This window comes from Kryptolebias marmoratus, linkage group LG2 (genome assembly GCF_001649575.2).
Source record: "Kryptolebias marmoratus isolate JLee-2015 linkage group LG2, ASM164957v2, whole genome shotgun sequence".
In the NCBI taxonomy this organism is placed as follows: Eukaryota; Metazoa; Chordata; class Actinopteri; order Cyprinodontiformes; family Rivulidae; genus Kryptolebias; species Kryptolebias marmoratus.
The window spans coordinates 6,837,681-6,857,497 of record NC_051431.1 but is presented as its reverse complement, the minus strand read 5'-3'; the positions used below and the strand labels follow the sequence as shown (position 1 = coordinate 6,857,497).

Genomic DNA, 19,817 nt, shown 5'->3' with positions numbered 1-19,817 from the left:
AGGGGCTCTTGCTAATTACAGAGTATGTGATAGCGCTAATTGGTGATTGCGAGTCTGTTTGTGGATCATACACTATAGCTGCCGCTGCTGCTATCTGTACACACGGCTTAGGCTAATGTGATGAAATCCTCATGGAGAGATGATTTGCTCTGCTGAAGGCTGACAGTCCCAAGGAGAAGGGCTCACTGTGTCGGAGGCTTGTTGAACCACATACATGTTCAGGACCACTGCTTCTGTCTGTCAGCAACAAGACAGTTCAAACCCACTGTGTTTTCATTATCCGCTTGTCTTTTTCCTCTTCTCTGTGGCAATTGCTGCAGCTGCTGCAGCTTTTTCCTTTCAGTTTTCATGTTTCATATCACACATCTGATCGTTGCCTGCTGTGTTCTCGACCATAAAAGTCCACAATGGTTAGTTATGGCCAGTGGTCTGACTGTTACAAGAGGAAAAAAAGAACTGTCCTGTTTTGATCACTCAGATGTTGAATTAGAGTTGGAAGTACAGTAACACTTCACAGGGTTAGAGACCGCTGATTCTTTTTGTTTAACTGCTTAAGTTTGTAAATAAAGCTTCAGTATGTCTTTTCTTTCTTTAATTAACTTCTGTGTTTTAATTATTTTTCACCATTTAGCCTGCACAATGTTTTAAAGGGGACCTATTGTGTAAAAATCACTTTTTTCATGTTTTTATACTTTCATTTGGGTATCTACTGCTTCTAGAAACAGTCCAAGCGCAACCCCCCCCCGACCAGCAGTTCTTTAGCAATAAGTAAATGTTTTCTGGTGTCTGCAAAACAACCTGTTTCAAAAACCTCAGGATTTTTGCATCACAATCCCTGTTACCTAGCAACCCCAAGCAGAGTACAGCCCCTCACCTAGCAACCCAAGTGGAGCTCCAACCACTTTATTACAGGAAGACCATCACTTTAGTTCTGCTGGTTTTACTGCTGAAAAATGTCTGCTGGAAAAGGAAAATGTTTTGTTGTCGGCTGCAGGTGTCCCGACCCGCTACCAGTCGGGTTTCAGAACCGCTAAGTGCCCCTGTCCCAAAGTCAGAATCCTCAGTTTGAATTAATAACAATATAAATGTCTGTCAGATCCACAGAGTTTAATCCTTCAGTGAGTTTTTATGTTTTGAGGCGGGACACTGAGTTGGGGGGGGGGGCCTTGGCCAACAGCACCTAATTTGCATAAAAGTGACACAGCCCTAAAACAGCTTATTCTGAAGCTCAAAACAGGCAGAACTGATCAGGTGAATGATTTTGTGTATTAAATGTAATAATCATGTTTCATATAGCCCACAGACCTATCCTAACTTGCTCAAGGAAGCATAATAGGTTCCCTTTAAACTTTTTCTATGCTTTTTCAATTAGCTATTTACAAGCAGCTAGATATAAATATCATTCATAAATATGTTTTTATTAGCAGAGAATGACCTAAAATGCTGTTTTATTACCTAGCCTTTTATATTTTAAATATTGGACTATCCAGTTTATTGTCAGCCACGTTGCATCATAACATTTCTGGAGCTGCCCAGACAGCAAGATAACACCAGCTGTGAAATGAACATTTTGATTTTGCTTTTTGTTTTTTTCCTCTTTTTGATAGCTAACTTTTAAGTATTTCTTGCGCTCATGCAGGTGGGGGGTTGTTTAGTTGCAATCTGTCACTTTGTCACCAGGTGCCTCTAAATCCCTCTAGGATCCAAGTAAAGACATCTTGCAGAACATTCTATTCCAGTTTATTGATTGTTTGTTTTATTCAACTTAGCCTGCACAAGATATCTTTGAAGATTTGTCTATTGCTTGTAATATTTTTAATTTAGAACAAAACTGGCACTGGTTATGTTTTCAATTATCTTCATCTGTATTAATCTGTCAGCACTTGCCATATTAATGATAACATGGTAAGTTATTTTTGTCACCTCTCTTGTCTCCTGAAGAACTCTTTTTCTTTTAGAAATATATCAAGCAAGCATATCACTCTATTTCACACATTTGTATTCTTATATTCAATATGCATGTGTCAATTGTGACAGGTTTATATGTTATTGGAGGACAGACTAATTATTAAAGTAACATGTTTCTTTTGTAAATACAGGTAGGTTATCATCAAGCAATTTTTTGGTAACTGTTGTACTCTTTTTTTTTTTTTTTAATCATGATGTTGATCTATGATGATTTCTTGGGTGTAATGGTATTTTTCTGCTCTAAGCATTTGATTACCCACAAGATTACTCAAGAACTGCTTCAAGAACTTCTGTAACACTTTGCTGTGTGTTGTAGTAAGTCACTTGATAAATGTTTCTGTCTTATTCTTTAGTTTCAGTTATTGCTTCTGCCACAGAGTCCGTTTGCTTGTTGGATTTTTTGTTGTTTGTTAGTTTTGCAGAAACAAATTGATCAATTCTACATCAATAGATATTGATGTAGAATTGATTCTCTTTCCTTAGATTTGCAAAAAACAACAACAACAAAACAACACAACTATGCTGACCTTCACAGTAAAACAGCAGCCTTGTTGTTTTCAACTCTTTGGAAAAAAATGCAAAGGTTTAATAAATATACACCCTCAATGGAACTGCAATAAGTGTTCTGTTTGATTTTATTACAGTTTTATTTGGTTTTATATAACAGAGATTAAGAAAATAATTTTTTATTCTGCCCAATTTTTCAAAAAGAAGCTTTCTTATAACTTTGATTTTCTTTAACAATTGTGTCAACTTTGCTTGTGAAGATAAATAAACCAATATAAATCACTGCAAAAGGAATATGAGGTACTGTACTGAGAAAGGGAAAACTTTAGCTGTGGAAAAGACAGATGATGATTCACCAGTGGCCCAATTTTCAAACAGACTCCCACAGTCATGTTGTCTTCTATGTTACTGTGTGGTTGTAAATTCTGTTTATTCAGCTCCAGGCGTTCTCTGACAGCTGTGCTGAAATGAGCTCTGCAAAGTTAGAGGAAGGGCTTGTGAAGTCAAAAACAGCCCCACACAACCACCGGCCTGACACTTTGTACAACACAGCATCAGGTAACTGCAGTCTGACTGCAATTAGACATCACATTGAATGAATAGAAAACAATTTGCAACTATGATCTGTACACAGTCAGTAAAATCAACAGATTGACAGAAGCTAGACTAAACCCCTCTGGAAGGCTTTATCAGTTTATAAGTTATTACACGGAGCAGGTTGAGATTTATAGGGGCATATGGGAGGCAGAAGGAAATTGCCAGCCACTGTCACTTACAGTGAATGAAACCTCCAGCTCTGCTGTCCTCCAGAAAGTGCATCTGAAACACACTATTAACTTTCCCATTGCTGATGTCACTTTTTATTGCCCCATGGTTTCAGGTCTTTCCGAGTTGGCAGGCTTTGCTGCGCTGCTTTCCAAAGCCAAATAGACGCCTGTGTCAGAGCGCAGAAATACAGCAATGATGAAGATATTATTCCGTGGATTTAATTTGCCAGAGTGGATTGGTAAAGTGTAGCCTCATGATGATGAATGCTAAATATATTGCTTTGCTGTTCTCTGAAAAGGTTTTCTTCATTTTGTGATATTTTTTATGTTTTGTTTATAAAATCGGTGGGATTTTATTAATGTACATCTTTTAAGTGTTTTAAAGTGTTTGTGTGTAAATGTTTTTTTTTAAACAATAGCTTTAAGATAATCAGGATAATAAACAAAATCCTCATTATCATTTTTTTTTCATTAGAATGGGACTGAAAGTTACATTTTTATCATTTTACAAACCAATAACTTGATTGTGTTTACAAAAACAGATTTCCAAGTCTCCTAGTTTAGGAGAAGGATTATTAAGGTACATTTCTTATGTAAAGTTGTAGATTCTTACCCACCAGCTTGCTTCTCTTGATGGTGTAAGTTGATCAGTAATAAGATGGTGAAGTTCATGAATGAGGTTCATTTATTAAAAACAAAAACCTTTCAGGCATATTGGCTTTTGTCACATAATCCAGTGACAGAATTTGATGATCTATTATACAGTAGCCATTATTAATGAGATATTATTAATGACCAGTGATTGCATGAGGGGTTTAAATCAACTATCAAGGGATGTGGAGGTGCTTTGCATATGCCAGAGGGTTAAAATGTGTGTTGCTTTTGTGTTGGCCACAATAGCAAGTGGCATTTGAACATGCACTTGCCCCATTGTGCACCAGTAATTAACATTGCATAATCTACCTGCTTACAAAGCAACTTTTGTAATTAGAGTTATGATTGCAGCAGGATAATGACAGTGATTCTACAGCTGATAATGACTGGTGTGCTCTTGGCAGTTGCTGCTTTGTATGTGTGGCAGACTTCTGACATATGGGACACAAAAGGACACACTAGCCAGGCGGTCAGCCTTTGTTCCCACTCAGGCAGACCCAATCACTGCAGACAAATTGCGCTGTAAGCTTTCCAAATGAAGCCAACCCAGGGAAAGTGGCTCAGACACATGAGAATGGGGCCATAATGTAAAAGTCTCAGCTTTGTGGAAGCTCAAGGACAGTTCATGTGAGCTCCAATCTGCTCTCAGATTCAGTCTTTCTTTAAAAAGCATAGGTTACTGGTAATTTGGACACGCATGTTGCTCGGTTCATAAATCATTTAATTTATCTTATAAATGGAATATAGAATTTACAGATGCATGCTCCTTTCAGTTGTTCAGTTTAAATTATAGGAAAAATGTCTTTTAAATTTGAAAAATATATTGTTTGTGATGTATTGATGTTAAATGCGATTTTAAGTCTGTAATAACACATAAATGCATCAAAGAATCATCCATCTGTTTCCTAAAAGAATGGCGTTGTCCGTTAATGAGACTGTGAGGTATTTATTCACATAAATTAGGACTTGTCAGAGATGGCGTCTTGATAGGAGGTATTTATGCCTGTGGCTTCCATGGCTGTGCAGTCAGTGGGGACAGGTCAAACATGCAGGCTACGAACTAATCCATCACAGCCACAGAAAAAGAAGGTGTAGGCTATGTGCTTGGCTTCTGCCTCTAGAAATAATCAGTTTTTAATTTATCACAGATCACATTCATGAGAAGACGGATTGCTATGGGGAAAACCTATGTGACCAGGCTCATTTTCCCGGCAACACCCAAGTGCTTTGAGCTTTATCAACATGCTCATTTTGGGGTTTTTTTCCTCCAATATTTTGCCAGTTCTAAATGGAAAAACCCCCAATCCTATATAAATATCACAATTTTCCATATATAACAGACCATACAACTGCAGGCTAAAGTTTCCACTATTAAAAACAATTATATCTACTGATCGCTAGCAGTGTACAGAAAGTGGAACAGTAAAGCACGTGTCTTCCCTGTGGAGAATATACTATTATGTAAGTCCACTGCAGGCAGTCCTAATGGCTAAAGACTTTTTCTCAACCCCAAGTGTTGCCTCAGAATGAACTGTAGTCCCCGTTGGAGTGTGGGTGATCAGTTGCGAAACTCGGAGGCTCACAGGGAAAGTAAATTACACAAATGGGGAATGACGGTTCAGCCTTACATCGGCCACCCTCTCTACATATCACCTTCCAGATAGCAGGCAGGTTAATCCTTTTATTGTAATGAAGTGAAGCTGCATAATGTGAATGTAAGATGCTTAATCCAGTGTTGGCATTTTTATGAGGAAGGAGTAGCCATGGTGACATAAAAGAGAGGCATAGGAGCTATCCATCAAAAATGTCACTGACATAACACTACACAGCAAATCGAGCCTAATGAAATTTGCAGGTACTTATATACACCAAGAAAACCCCGTCTTAATTCTATAGATGTCCAGTGCAAAGTTTAATGAGTGGTTCCAGACAAAATAGAAGCAGATTGCATGGTTGTTTTGCAATTTCAGACTTTGTCCATGAGCTTAAAACCCATTCTTACTTAATCAAAATGGATTACAAAGCCAACAAAAAACAAACAAAAACCCCTGATGAGTAAAAGTGGAGTTCACTTTGAACCTCAAAGGTCTTCAATTACCTTCTGCTTAAGTTACCCACAAACCAGAATATTGTCAAGTATATGAAACATTATCAGTATTCATCAGAAAAAGAAGTCCTTTACAAAATGAAAAAAAAAAAAAAAAAAAAAAAAACTACAATGGCAAAGTTATAGTATCCTCAACAGACTGATTTGTGTTGAGGTTTAGGTAATTAGGTTATGCTGGCATGTCAAAATGAGAAACAGCAGAATTTGAATGGCATTACCTCGGTTTACTAGGTGTTCGAAAATCAATTTGCGGGCAGTGACTGTTCTGCTGATGGTTCCTGTCTTTTGTGGGAGTTGGTCACTGAGCCAGCAGCAATGCTTCTTGTCACTGCCTGATTAATTGGCTTGAATCCATTCAACAATCATTGAGTCAGATAAAGAGAGACAATAAGGGCCTTTCATTCCTCTCAAGCTGATCTGGTAGTGAATGCAGTGGAAGGCACAGAAACAAGTCCTGTAAAACATCTCATTTCTTTTGATGTAGCGGGCTGAATAATGAGGATGGAGAAACAGTCATTGATTGGACTGCGAGACATTTCATAGTCAATCTCAACCAGTGCTTGTGGTTTCCAGAAGGGATGGCCAGGATAAATCTTCCTTTATCTTTAATTTGTTCATTCATTAATCAAATGGCATTCTGTGATGCACTGAATTACGAGTTCAGCTCCAAACTTGCATCAGGGTTGAAAAGGCCATCTCACTGACATGTATCCCACATTCCTGAGCCAAAGACCTCTGGCGCCCACTTGTCTGACCCGGTCCCCAACTGGTAATTGGGTATTTATCAGATTGCCTGCAAAAGAACGATGTAGTGTTTATCTGACACAATTATCAAAAAAAGTGGGGTAACCAAGTCTGCCACTTCTCCAGGATACTGGGTGGAGTGAATGGACTGGAATCTTTCAGTATAACAAGAGAGATTCTTGTTATCAGACGTTTAGCTGGGAATACGCTTGTGACTACATGTAAATTGGACAAATACAACACATAAGTCTTTGGTTCTGCTGCAACATTGGAGGAATGAGGTTATGATAACACAAATGCAACTGTGAGCTCTCCATGCTTGATATCTGATATTACCTTTTCAGTAGCTCTTCTAATTCTGAAACCAGAAAATGCATATAAGAGCTCTGCAAAGTGTCCATTGAGAGTTCATAGATAAGACTGCGGGAAAAAGCAAATTGGTACGATTGTGCTTCCTTCTGCTGCAAATGTATTACAGAAAGGAGATGAAAAAGACAAGAAAAAATGATGGCACCAAAAAATAGAACATGTAATAGGCAGAACAAATTGTTGTTTTGTTTGGTGTTGAATGAATTTAAATATATGAAAGTTTTTGAATCTTAACACATTTTTTTTTAGAATGTAGAAAAATTGTGGTTTCTTGTGTAAAAATCTTTTTGATCATTAGCGGTATTGCGGAAAAGAAGATCAAGTAAACATGTCTTTCCTTTTTATTAATGCACATTGTGGAGAGACAGGGTTAATGTTTCATTGCATCTTAAGATGCAAGACTTGTGTAGACTCAGTCGTACCTGCAATTTCCTGGAATTTTTGGTGAGGCAATTCCTTCATATTTTAGCTGAAGCATATCCAAGTCAATGAGTTTGTCATGCCTGAGGAAAGGGCAGCAAAGAGAAAATCACACTGCACAGCAGTGCATGGGGGCTGTTGGTGAGGGTCTAAAGAGAGAGAGAATTGGATACAGAAAAAGACCAGGAGATGTACAGGAGCCTGGGCTGCTTGGCCTGCTGGATGTAATCAAACAAGGGTGAACAGGTTGTTCCACAGATGGCTGATCCAGAGAATCCTCCGATTTATTTCCCTGCTACAGACGGTCCTTGTCACTGTATGCAGGTGATGACTGCGTGGTGCCATTGTCTCACACACACCACTAAACTCTGATGCTTTTGTCTCCCCTGTCTGAAATCAGTTTGACAGAGACATTTAATGTGTGTGTGTTATTGCTTCAGCTCTAACTTGCTAAGGGAACAGGATGAACATTAACAAACCAGATGGAAGCCATTTCAAAGCAAACTGGTAATACTCTTTGTGTGAAAATGAAGCTGAATTAAACAATGGAACCAAACACAGAGAAAGAAGAAAGAACAAAGGAACAAAAGCTGGTACTCTAATCCCAGAAATATAACCATAAGAGATGCAACTTTAGTTATTTAGTGTATTTGTGACTGTTCAGCAAAAGTGAGAAACCAACAAGCAAATACATAACTTAAATTAGAAACACTCAACAAAAAAATGGTGAACCTATAGAAAGACTGTAGTATTAGCAAGGGTCAAAACATTTAGGCACAAAAAAAAAAAAGAAAAAAGATGTCAGTTGGCAGTTTTGGTTGTAAAAGTAGCTGTAAACACTCTGATGTTTGAAAACTAACATCACAAACACATATTTTGGTCATGCTTTTGCTATTTGTTTCTGTGTTCAGTCTCGCATTTTTTGTACTTTGCATGTTAAGGTTAGAATTTATTAGTCATATTAATCTTGAAAATTAACTAAATGAGTGCAATGCTAACTGTAAAAGCAATATATGACAATTTTGTTTTTATTTTCTTTGACAGTTTAACATCAAGTGATGCCTGGACAGTGAGCATCGTAATGCATGGCACTGGGTCAGGGGCCACCCCCCTCATATTGATGGTTCTGCTGGGGCTGGCTCTGGGTGAAGAGATTTCTTTGGTCCCAGGTAAGATATTTTACATTTCTCAGAAGTGGCATGTCCTTCCATCAGTTATGACTTTGTTGTGTACTCCATTTTCATGATCCATCTGTGCCTACCAAATGTGTAATTGTCTGACCTTTGTTTGCTTGACACCATCGTTAAAATTTGGTATTAACATGTAACTCTAAGCCTTTAAGTTTGTCACACCCTTAGATCAAAATGTACACATTTTCAGTCCAAAACAAAAATTTTAATTTTACACTTTTTGACAAAATATGTTTGAGACAATCTTCATTTCTTAATAAAGACAGACTTGAGAAAATAAGTAAATATTGTAAATATATGTATAAAAATAACAACTCACTATGAGTGCATAGCTGTTCCAGATTCAATGGGCGATATTGTGAATGGCATGGTGAGATAAGCTCCCTACTATTTCGACTAAAAAAAAAAACAAAAAAAAAAAACAAGAACTCCGGTAAATAAAATACAGGAGCAACAGTTTTATGTATTTGTTTATGTGCAAAAGGTTGTGAGCCCTCTGTGGATGGAACAACAGTCATGCCAGTTTTATCAGTGTATGTTTCAACCTTGTTTACAACTTCAGCCACCCTCTGTCCCCCTGCTACACAGATAATATTCAGCCTCATGTCATGGGAAACATAAAAAAGGGAAAGTAACTTGGTGCCTGTACAGAAGAACAGAAAATCTTTATTTTTTCCAGGCCACCCAGCAAGGCTTTAAAAGTAATTCATGAAGATGTTTGGTGTCCGACATGTTTTGCGTGTTTTGCAGAAGTGAAACAATGTGGCAAGAGGTAACCCAGGTAAAGAATATTTCAATGTGCTATTTCTAACAGAAGTCATCATGTTTTACTGATCTTAACCAAATAGTTTTTAATGCTTGACTTCATATGACTAGTTTGTAACCCTTAACACCCCCTCCTTTATGCTTCAGTGTAAAGTCCTTTTGAAACATTAGTGACGGCTCTGGACTGGACTCTCATAGCTGTTTAGCTTGAAAGTAATTCTTTGTTTTTTGTAGATAAGGACTTTGCTAGAATATAAACCTTAAATATACCTTAAATATGATGGAACATTTTTTTCACGATCATTTTCAAATTCCAGTGACCACACTGTGTTCCTCTATTTAATAATTTTTGTCTACATGTAGCAGAAAAAAACAAAAATTGTGCTTGTGAAGAAGACAAATCAATAGATTCTGCTTGTTTGCTAGTGTGCATGTTTTTTTCTGTGAGCCTGGGCTGGAACATGATGTATTTAAACTTCTTTGTTGTATAAAATTATTGCTTTTAAATATGCAGGAGAAAAAAAATATTTTACTTCACCACCTTGTCTAATAGTATTGAAGCTTGACCCCTCATGTTAGCCAGTGTTAGTGAGCTCTGTAACTATTTTCAGTAATGAAATATTTGATTGCATAATTTTAAATGAAGCTTCTTGACTTCATATCTGCTAAATAGCTAGAAAATATTCTGATAATTTGAGACAATAAGAAAGTAAAACTTTAAGAGTTGGTGTTTCAAAGACTCAACTGTCGTTTTGTCCTAACTTAATTATAAAAGTGAAAATCTGTTAAGGAAGTCTGCACTTTTTTGATTCTATTCCTTTCCCCCTCGTCTTCTATTTTTGGTACTTTTTGTCAAAATAGCTTTTGCTTCATTTTCATCTTTTCATCTCTTGATCATTGTTTTTTAGGATGTAGCTGTATATTTTTGACATTACTGTTTTGTTTTTCCTTTTTCCTGCAACATCTCAGAAATATCTACAATGTCTAACTGAAAGAAGAGAACAACCTACACTGTGTATTTTCTGTAACCACCTTTGACAGTCACCATAGTTACACCATGTTGCCATCAGTCCGATTCCACCCAGATCTCATCAGACGGGGCGACAGGTCCCTGCAGCCCTGCTTAGTGGAGCTGCTTTTTTTATATTCTGGCTTGTCTGCTTCTTTCTATTACCTTTCACCTTTCATTCATTTCTTTTACCTATATTTATGCTGCCACCTTCTTTTTCTGTATTTTCTCTTGCCAGCACTATCAAGAAGCAATTTACTTGTCAAGCAGAGTGTGGTATGTGGCCCCCTGTAGTCTGGTTCAACATTATGTGTGTATATGTATAGAGTTTTTGTGTAAGGGATCACTACTTTCTATAATGACTTTGGACCATCATCTCTGACTGACAGCAGTTCCGCTTGTATTTAAATGGAATCTATCTCATCTTGAATGGATCCATATTCATATATTGTCAGTACTTAAATCTGTCACTTACTGCTAAATATGGTGATACCCAGATGAATTTTAAGTAGCAGACATTGTCTCAGTAAGTGTACTGGTTTGGGAAATTGACTTTTTTTTTTTCTTATTTAAGGCACCAGGTGCCTCAAGCAGTATGTTCAGCTTCAATGAAAATCCACCCAAAGCAGAGGGGCTTGTCAGATCTAAGCTATGTACTGTATTTCCAGCATGTGTCATCATAGTGAAGGAACATTTCATAAACAGTTGGATGTAGATGTGCTGAATTCCATGTGGAGTGTCTTCTTATGAGAGACGAATATCGAGGCTTCGGTTTGATTTGTATTTCTTTGCAAACTTCATGACTGACCTTTACATTTGACGTCAGTTACCAACAACAATGTTTCCCTGTTTTATTTTATAAAAGGTATCTTCATTCTTTATTTTTGTTTTGAGTACACCCCCTTTCAGTTTCATAAGTAATCCTTCATGCTGCTTTTATAAGTGATCTGACATGCTGTGTCACACCCAGACTAGTCTTTAAGGACTTAATCTGTCCTGAATTTATCTTCATTGTGATTAGAGCAGAAATTATTGTTTCTATATGTGTAGCTAATGATGGCAAAGTTGTGGTTTGGTTTTGAACAATGATTATCTTACCTGTTAAGTTTTTAAGACTTGATTTAGAAAAATAGATATTAAGTAGAGTCTTGAGTGAGTGAACATTTTGAACAAAATGGACTTTAACTGGCTCAACTATCTTCTAGATAAACAGCATTTTTCACTACTGACAAAGAAACAAATGTATTACATATATAGTTGAACTTTTTTTTTAATTTCTTTTATTGACTTTGAGTTAAAATATTATTTGAATTAGCACTTAAAGCTTTTGCAGTTTCTGTAAACTACTTTGATTTTATTTTTCATTACATGCTGGACTTTTTTTACTGTGGCATTTTTATAGTCCTTATACTGTTTATCTCATGTCAGTAATGACTTCTTTTTTTTCAAACAACTGATGATTGTTCATTGGTGATGCTGCCCTTTAATTCAATTGTTTAAACAGCCAAATTCCATAACACAAGATGTTGCATCTGTCATCCTGACGGACAAATTCAGTTTAAAGCAACAGAAACCCCTCTCCCACTCCAGAACATTCAATTTTACTTTATGATTTTTATTTGAGCATCAACTTATTCATAAAAAGTTTACTACAGCTGTCTCTCTGCTGTTCTCTCTTTTTGTGAAAGTCGATTTAAACAGTTCTGCCACGTACTGTAACTTATATACACTTCATGCCAGGTCTTGTGTTTTACATTCGGTCCCACTTCTTTCCTTTACATTAAGTATTCAGCTTGCATACCACCCCGAGGGTGATTAAATATGTGGTTAATACAGCACCATGAGAGTATTGAATTACACAGGAGCCACGCTGACCTTTTTAAATTACAGAACCAATTGTGCAAGACGGCAGAGGAAGTTTATAACAGGTACTGCCAAGATGAAGCCCGGAGGAGAATGGATCTGCTGCCGCTGTCCTGCTGACGCGTTCCTTATTAGTGTTCTGCACTATAAGCACCCTATTTGACACTCAGGCCTTCCTTTCATTCTCTGGCTCTGGGTCTCATTCAACTGCAGTTTTTTTTTCTACACTTCATTTTGGATACAAACAGCCATTAAGACATTCTTATAAATGAGCTGACCCCACCACATGCCCACACACACACACCAATTTGACATTGCATTTCACTGTGGATTAGACGCGTATCAGTCCTGACACACAGCGGAGCCTCACTCAATAAATCTTGATCAGTAGCCATTTTCTCAAATGCATCTAGTAAGCATATTGCGTCTGCTGATATCTGAAGGTCGCCTCTGTTCTCTGATTTAATTTGAAGCTAAAGCCAAAAAAAATGAAGCCGTCTACTTTAGCATCAAGTGTGTGAGTCTATGGAGCCATTGCTATTTTTCAGGGATAGATGTTGTCATCTTCAATCTCAATTGGGAGAATTCAAAGCCTGACTGGCCGCAACAAAGCAATCTTTGCTTGGCAAAGGGCAGGAAAAGCTTTTTGCCAATGAAAAACTCTAAATAAAATACCAGCACATTAAAAACTCAGTCCGTTTCTCTCTTGCCAACTTTCAGGAGTGATTCCTGATTGCTTTTTACAGCACTTTGCAGAATGCTCAGTAATTGTATTTAGGTGAAAAATCCTCATTTCACCACTTTTGCTGTTTTTGTTTTTTTTCTTTTTTCTCAAGGGAGTAAGTGCTGTTATTGAAGAAGGGAGAAGATTGAAGACTTGGCATTTTATATAATGAAATTCTTGTGACGGAATGTTTATTTTCTCTAGAATAATAAAATCTATGACACCACTTATTTCATTAAGGCATATTGAAAAGCTTTGTCTGAGAAAACAACTCCAAAACACTTTTCTTTGAACACTGTCTGCATGGATTCCTCAAAGCAAACCAATCTCAGTGTCGTCTGTCGAAATTGGAGTTTTGTCATTTGTGCACTAGTTATTACCTTTACTGCTATTCATTTGACATAATTTTTTTGGTTTATTTGTTTCAATACTACAAGGACTAAAATGAGCTAATGTGGTCACATGACATCTGGTCAGCTCTGAGAGCATAGGTCACTGTGAAATATCATAAACTTGCAATTTTAGGGCAAAAGAAAAAGTCATTTTTTCATTATCACCTTTTTCATTTCTTTCTTTGAATCTTGGTATATTTCAAACACTTCCACTTCCTCATTCACAATGACGATGCATCACAAGACAATTTTATACAGGCAGAGCAGCCAGTGTCAATCTCTGGTTCCAAATGAGGTGTTTTGGAAGAATCATAGATTATTGTCTCTCTCTGGCTGGTAATTTTGCTGAGATTCTCTATATTCAGTTTACTTGCGACCCTGCTGTAGCTATTTGATATACTTTTCTCAGACTGCCGTAACATCCCTGCTCTGTGTGTGTTTGTTTGTGTGTGTGTGTGTGTGTGTGTGTGTGGTGCTGCTCGTCAGGCCTGTTTCACCTTCAAGTAAAATTATCATAGTTGATTGTTTTCATGATTATGTGTACTAGTAACTGTAAAGACCAGATTCAGGTAATCTTTCAATTCAGAACATTATTCTTTTCATTTGTGGTGTCATTCTAAGCTTTCAGTTTTCTAATCGAGCACATTTCAAATTTTACATCGTCTACATTGTTTTTCCTTGTCCAGTCTTTTTCATGCAAGCATATTTTTGCTTTGGAGCCCGTCAAATTTGCATGAGAAAACAATAACAGTCTGTGTGCCATCTCTGTTTTTTTCACAAAAGGAAAACATAAAACATATTTGATCAAATCTAAGCATATTGTTGAAAGTGTGTGACACATTTCTTCTTTCCTGACGCTCAGAGCCCAGTGCTTATCGTCTCCTTGCCTCTTGCTCCGTCCAGTCACCATTTAATTACAAGCTAGTGTTTCCTCATCACAATCTACCCTCAGGCTATTATTTAATGATGAAAAATCTGCTCTAGGAAATTTGGACATTTGTTCTGTTATTATAATTTTTTTTTTTTTTTCATATTGGCCTTGCACTTTTTGTCTCTTTAGAGGTTTGCGTTTTCATTTAAAAGGAGGTTGTCTTTCCACAGTTTGGATAAATTCATTAATTTCTTGCTCTAAGGGAGTTTAATTGTTGTTCTGAGCTTCAGTTTCTCATTTTTACTATGACTTTACTTGTATCCAGTGTGGATTCACCTTGAACTTGAGCTCACTGTAGTAACTAAGTCTGGTGAAAAGGATGGTGATCCATATTCCAGGTTGCACTCTATATAACTCAGGGACAAGAAGCTCATACTCACATAAAAAATGTAATAAATACACTTGAAACATCTTTGAAAAATTATGGTTTCATATCTGGTTAGAAATTTTCAGATGGCACCTTAGACTTTTGCTGCTGTATTGAAGGACAGTGTCCATTTGTGCAGGAACCACAACTCTGGAAAATAAAATGTGTAGCCAGGAACATGTGTAAGCGCATGTAGTCAAAGCAACAAGGCCAAACATGAAATGAAACAAAAAACACATAGAAGGTCAAAAATATAGAGAGACATGGACCATCAACATCACAACAAAGTTAGATGTCATGAGATGGTAATGTTGTATGCAATCACATGTAAACTGCAATAAAGAAAATGCAGCCATTTGAATTATATTGTGAAACTGTAACATTTTGCACTGTTGACTGAGGTGAGATTAGCATTAGATACTCTGTCGTGACACTTGAAACAAAGCACAAATTATAAAAAAAAGGGGAAAATGTATGACATCACATTTTTCCATAAGGAAAAATGATCAAATGTACCCATGATTACAGATGATGCTACATCTTAGGTTCTTCATTTTGATTTGTGACCTCACAAATGACCCATACATCTCAAAGATGATATTCTATTTCACCAAAGTCTCATGATGTTATGACTAGGGGAAAGTAACAGACTCATTTACATTTGGTAAAGGTAACATTTCTGAGTGTCTAACAAAACATTTTACTTGAATACATTTTTTAATCAAACTCAGAAGATCTTTGAATTGCAAAAGAAATATATTTGTTTATATGTTGCAAACTTTTCAAGTGTAATTTTGAACATGTTCAAATAAGTTTAAATCGGTCTCTGGTTTTATTAAAAAGTTCATTCATCAATTCATACTGCATGTAAAAAAGAACAAAGATATTGCTGCTTTCTGATAGCTTTTAAATTTGATTTAAATCAAATCAAATTGACAGTATAGTCACAAATATTGAGAAGTGAGGTGCAAATCTTTTCCCATACAGCTTTGTCATTCCTGTGTGTGTTTTGTTTTGTTTTGTTGCTTTGCTCAGAGTATGGATGTATGATGCGTGTATGCATGTGTGATATGATGAGCTGTGTATGTAGCAGAGTTTATTGATTTCCATAGAGACTTGACACTGACACCTCTGCATCTTTTCACCCCTTTCTCAATCTGGCCCTCACTTACACAGACACACGCACACACACACACATCCATCCCCCTTCCACTGAGCCACAGCAGCCCTCTCTTGGGGTTTGCGCTTTGGGGCTGTGGGAGAGTGTCATCTCACAAATGAATTTCTCCTCACATCCTTCTCTCCTTTAAAGAACCTGTTTGTGCTCCTGAAGCAGCACGCAGCACTCCCCTGCAGCTGTTTGTGCTCTCAGACACAAGTAGTTGTTATTTATATACCTGTGCTGTGTCTTCTCGGGCTACCTGCATCTAAAGCACACAACAGTAAGAGATTTCTTTCTTGCTCTAATTGTCATCTTTTAGCATTTAAATCTATGCATGTTATATTTTGCTTAGTTTTTTTTCCACCAAGATGTATTAAGATCTTAAGACTGTATTAAGATCTTCGTCCTAATAAAGGTTTGCAGTTGCTGCTGCTCAGGCTGCACATCCTAAGGAACCAACTAATCTTCTCTCACAAGCCCAAACAGCATTAGCAACTATTCCTAAATCTTGATTAAAAACATATATTCTGTTTTTATTGATTTATGTATATTTTGACTTTTTTATTCTTTAATTCCAGTTATTTAAGTATTGCCTAAACTTGCCTGTGTTGCTTCTTATGCCTACAAGATATATTCATGAGAACCCAACACAATCTTAAGGGTTTATACCTACTTTTAATTTAGTATAATTGACGTTTTTTTAACACTTTAGGAAGGGGAAAAATGCATCAGTCATTCTAATGTATGCCATCCTGTTTGCCACATAAGATGCTTAATAGTCAAACATTTTTACAAAGCCTGTTTTGTTTTTTTCTGAGCAGTATTTATTATTGAGAATCCATATTTGTGCTCTTTCAGAAAAAAAAACAGTAGAAATTATTTGCCTTCAGAAATCTGGCACATCTCAAGACATTTTTTTTTTTCTTTCCACTTTGTGTACAAGGCAGTGTTGGCTAATCAGTGTTTGTTTGTGTGCCTGTGTGCACCCCGAGTGGATTGTCATCTTTGCTGAGAAGTTAGCCATGGAAACTTTTTCACCTCTATGGAAAGAGCAGTTTGATGCAAATTCCCTCATAAGGTTTGTGCTCTGTCTTGATGTTCTATTGAATTTGAGCTTTAAAGCCTGAGCAGTACAACTGGGTATTCTTTGCATGTAGCCTAAATGGCCTTTGTAAAGTACTGAATATGCGCTCAATTTCCCATGCACGCTCATCTTTTCCATTTCCCATCTGAGACAAGATATTGGAGATGATCCTCCTATTCTGGCAAGTGGCCATTTTAAATGAAGGCTATTTCAGCTCTTTCATTTGTCAATCAGACTGAAGAGTGACTCTCTGCCGGTGGCTCAGTGTGAGGCTGTAATTGTTAGTGTCCCCTCCTGCCCAACGCGCCGCCTGGTGTTTTGCATGTGAAAGGATCTTGAAAGAAGACGTGATTGCTGAATTAATACTCAAACTGCCTTTTGTCTCCATCACTTTGGCTTCTACTGTCATGAGACACAGAGGTGCAGACATACGGACAATCAGTGAGGAAGAGGAGGAGGAAGAGATTTGGGCTTCAGTTTTATAAAGTTCTCCCTCAGTAAAAGCTGCAACACCTGGGGAGTTGGATCCACCTGTTAAAGTCTTACTCAGAGCCTTCTATTGATGGTGTATTTCAAAGACTGAACTGATTTTCTTCATCTTTTGTTAGAAGAAGTGAAGTATGCAAAGGTCATATTAACTCTCTGTCCTTTTTTATTCAGTTGTAGAAGAATAGCATCAGTAATCTTCTAAATGCTTTTTGATAAACAGCAGCAATGCAAAAACATTACAAAGCACCAGTGAGATGAGAATAGTTTGTTGTGCTGCAAAGACTTTGTGACTCGGAGCTGTGAGGCTCAAAGTTTGCTTTGCTTCACTGTGTAGGCAGTTCTTGACACACAATTTTAGCTCATTAAGTTTTAATTAGAAAAAAAATCCTATCATCAACAAATATCAGCAGCCCTTTATCTGAGAATAACTCCTTCAAGTTTTTGTAAACGTTTGCTAGTATGAATCAGCATTTCAGCCAAAGCTCCTTACCTCCATGTTCTTCAAAACGATAACCAAGTTATGATTCCACAGTCCAGCTGATAGTGGTCAGTTGTGCAGTACAAAATCTATTGTGTTTTAAGGAAATGAAATGTTGCTATTTTATGAGTTCCTCTTATCTCTTCTTAATGTTGTCCCACCTGCAGTCCTCTAATCTTTACTCTTGGTTCCAACATACTGTGGTCTGTTGCACACATAATAATTTGGATAAGAGAAGTCAGTGGACATTGGAAGACAAGATTACTTGTGAGAGGATGTTTTCTCCTTTCATCTATAGCTGAACGATAAGAAAAGGGAAATAGGCCCAGATTTCAGTTATATCCAGATGGTAGCAAAACAGTATTTTGTTATCTCTTGTGCTAGTACTGATGTGTGACCACAGTCTGTTCCTAAACTCCTATGGACATCACAACATCAAAGTTTCCTCTCCTCGATGGCTTGATGTTAACATGCCAGGTGGTATTAGCAGCAGCAAAGCCCCCATTTGATGAGCAATAAGAGATTTCCCTGAGCAAAGTCACAGCGCTGATGATCATGTCCATGCAATAAGCCTGGCACTGTATAGAGCTCCATTTTCCTAATGTTTATGGCAGCCACATGCTGCTTTAATTACCAAAAGAAGTGCTCCTGTTGCTCCAGAATAACATCACCAGATCAATCATTCCCATTTAGAAACACATGCTTTACGATAAGGCTAAAATAGAAAATGACTTTCAAGGTGCAAAACTTCCTAACGAGTGCTTAAATCAGGCACAGATATAAGAAATTAGCCTTCTGTCAGCACTAAATGCCTTCCAGGAAATGGTGTGTGTATGAACAAGGTGGGAAATTAATTTGAAACAAAAAGCCAGAGGAAGGAAGATTTTCTACCCTTATCTCTCATGTGAACTTCACAAGGAGCAGGTTGACATTGGTTTTATTACCGTGTAGCACTGATGACGAGCTGGATGAGCGAAAGTGCTGACAAGAGGGAACGAGCTGGTGATCAGTCATTGGCTGGGTGCCCATCTCAGGCACTCAAGGATGCTGGGAGGACGTTGGCCTCCGTCATATAAATGCCTGAATAGGGAGACCTATGGCAGCATCTGTGTTTGGGGGTTAAATGAGCGTAATTGGGTCACCACATTAAAAAAAAAAAGCTTTCATGCACTCAAAAGCATGGCGTTAGAGTTCGCAAGTACATATACAGATATACGATTAGCGCTTACATTCTCACATCTGTGTGTAAACGTTGTCTTTTCAATACACATTTGTTTGAGCCGACAGCTTGATGGCAACAATGAGAGTGCTGATGCTGGTAGAACCCTGACTGCATTCAGGTGACTGATGTCAAGTGTCAGGTTTTTTTTTTGTTTTTCTTTTCTTTCCATTTCACCCCTTAAATCCATATGTTGCACTTCCCCCACTGTCTGTTTCTCTGCTTGTCTCATATTAATGTCATGTAGTAGAGTAGAGTAAGAGTGAGGGGGAGCAGTGCAGACTCCACCGTCTTGTTGGGTTTTGTTGCATTTTATTGCCTGTGTTTGTCAAACCTTCAGGCTTTGCTGCACAGGTGCAGCTATGTACTCAGTATTCACTTTTATCAGCCCCGTGGAGTTGCCTGCATGAGATCTACTTGAAGGTTACTGTGCCCCACCAGCAGCAGCTGTTAAAAACTGTATATTGATACATTCCTTATAGCAACCACACCAAATTCAAGCTTAATATCAATAAAACGGACTGAAATATCGTCATTTTTGTGTTTTCTAAGGGCAGTTGGTTGTGGTGGCCATCTTGAATTGGGTTGGCTCCACTAGTTAATCATTT

At 37.4% G+C, this 19,817-nt stretch overlaps 1 protein-coding gene across 1 annotated transcript in view; it reads left to right on the top strand.

Moving 5' to 3' along the window:
* Nucleotides 1-19,817, top strand: part of robo1 (roundabout, axon guidance receptor, homolog 1 (Drosophila)) — a 202,324-nt gene that overhangs the window by 12,222 nt on the left and 170,285 nt on the right. The window contains exon 2 of the mRNA XM_017416408.3: nucleotides 8,581-8,705. Within this exon, the coding sequence (XP_017271897.1) occupies nucleotides 8,618-8,705 (88 nt within the window). The 5' untranslated portion in view covers nucleotides 8,581-8,617. The remainder of the gene's footprint in view (nucleotides 1-8,580; nucleotides 8,706-19,817) is intronic.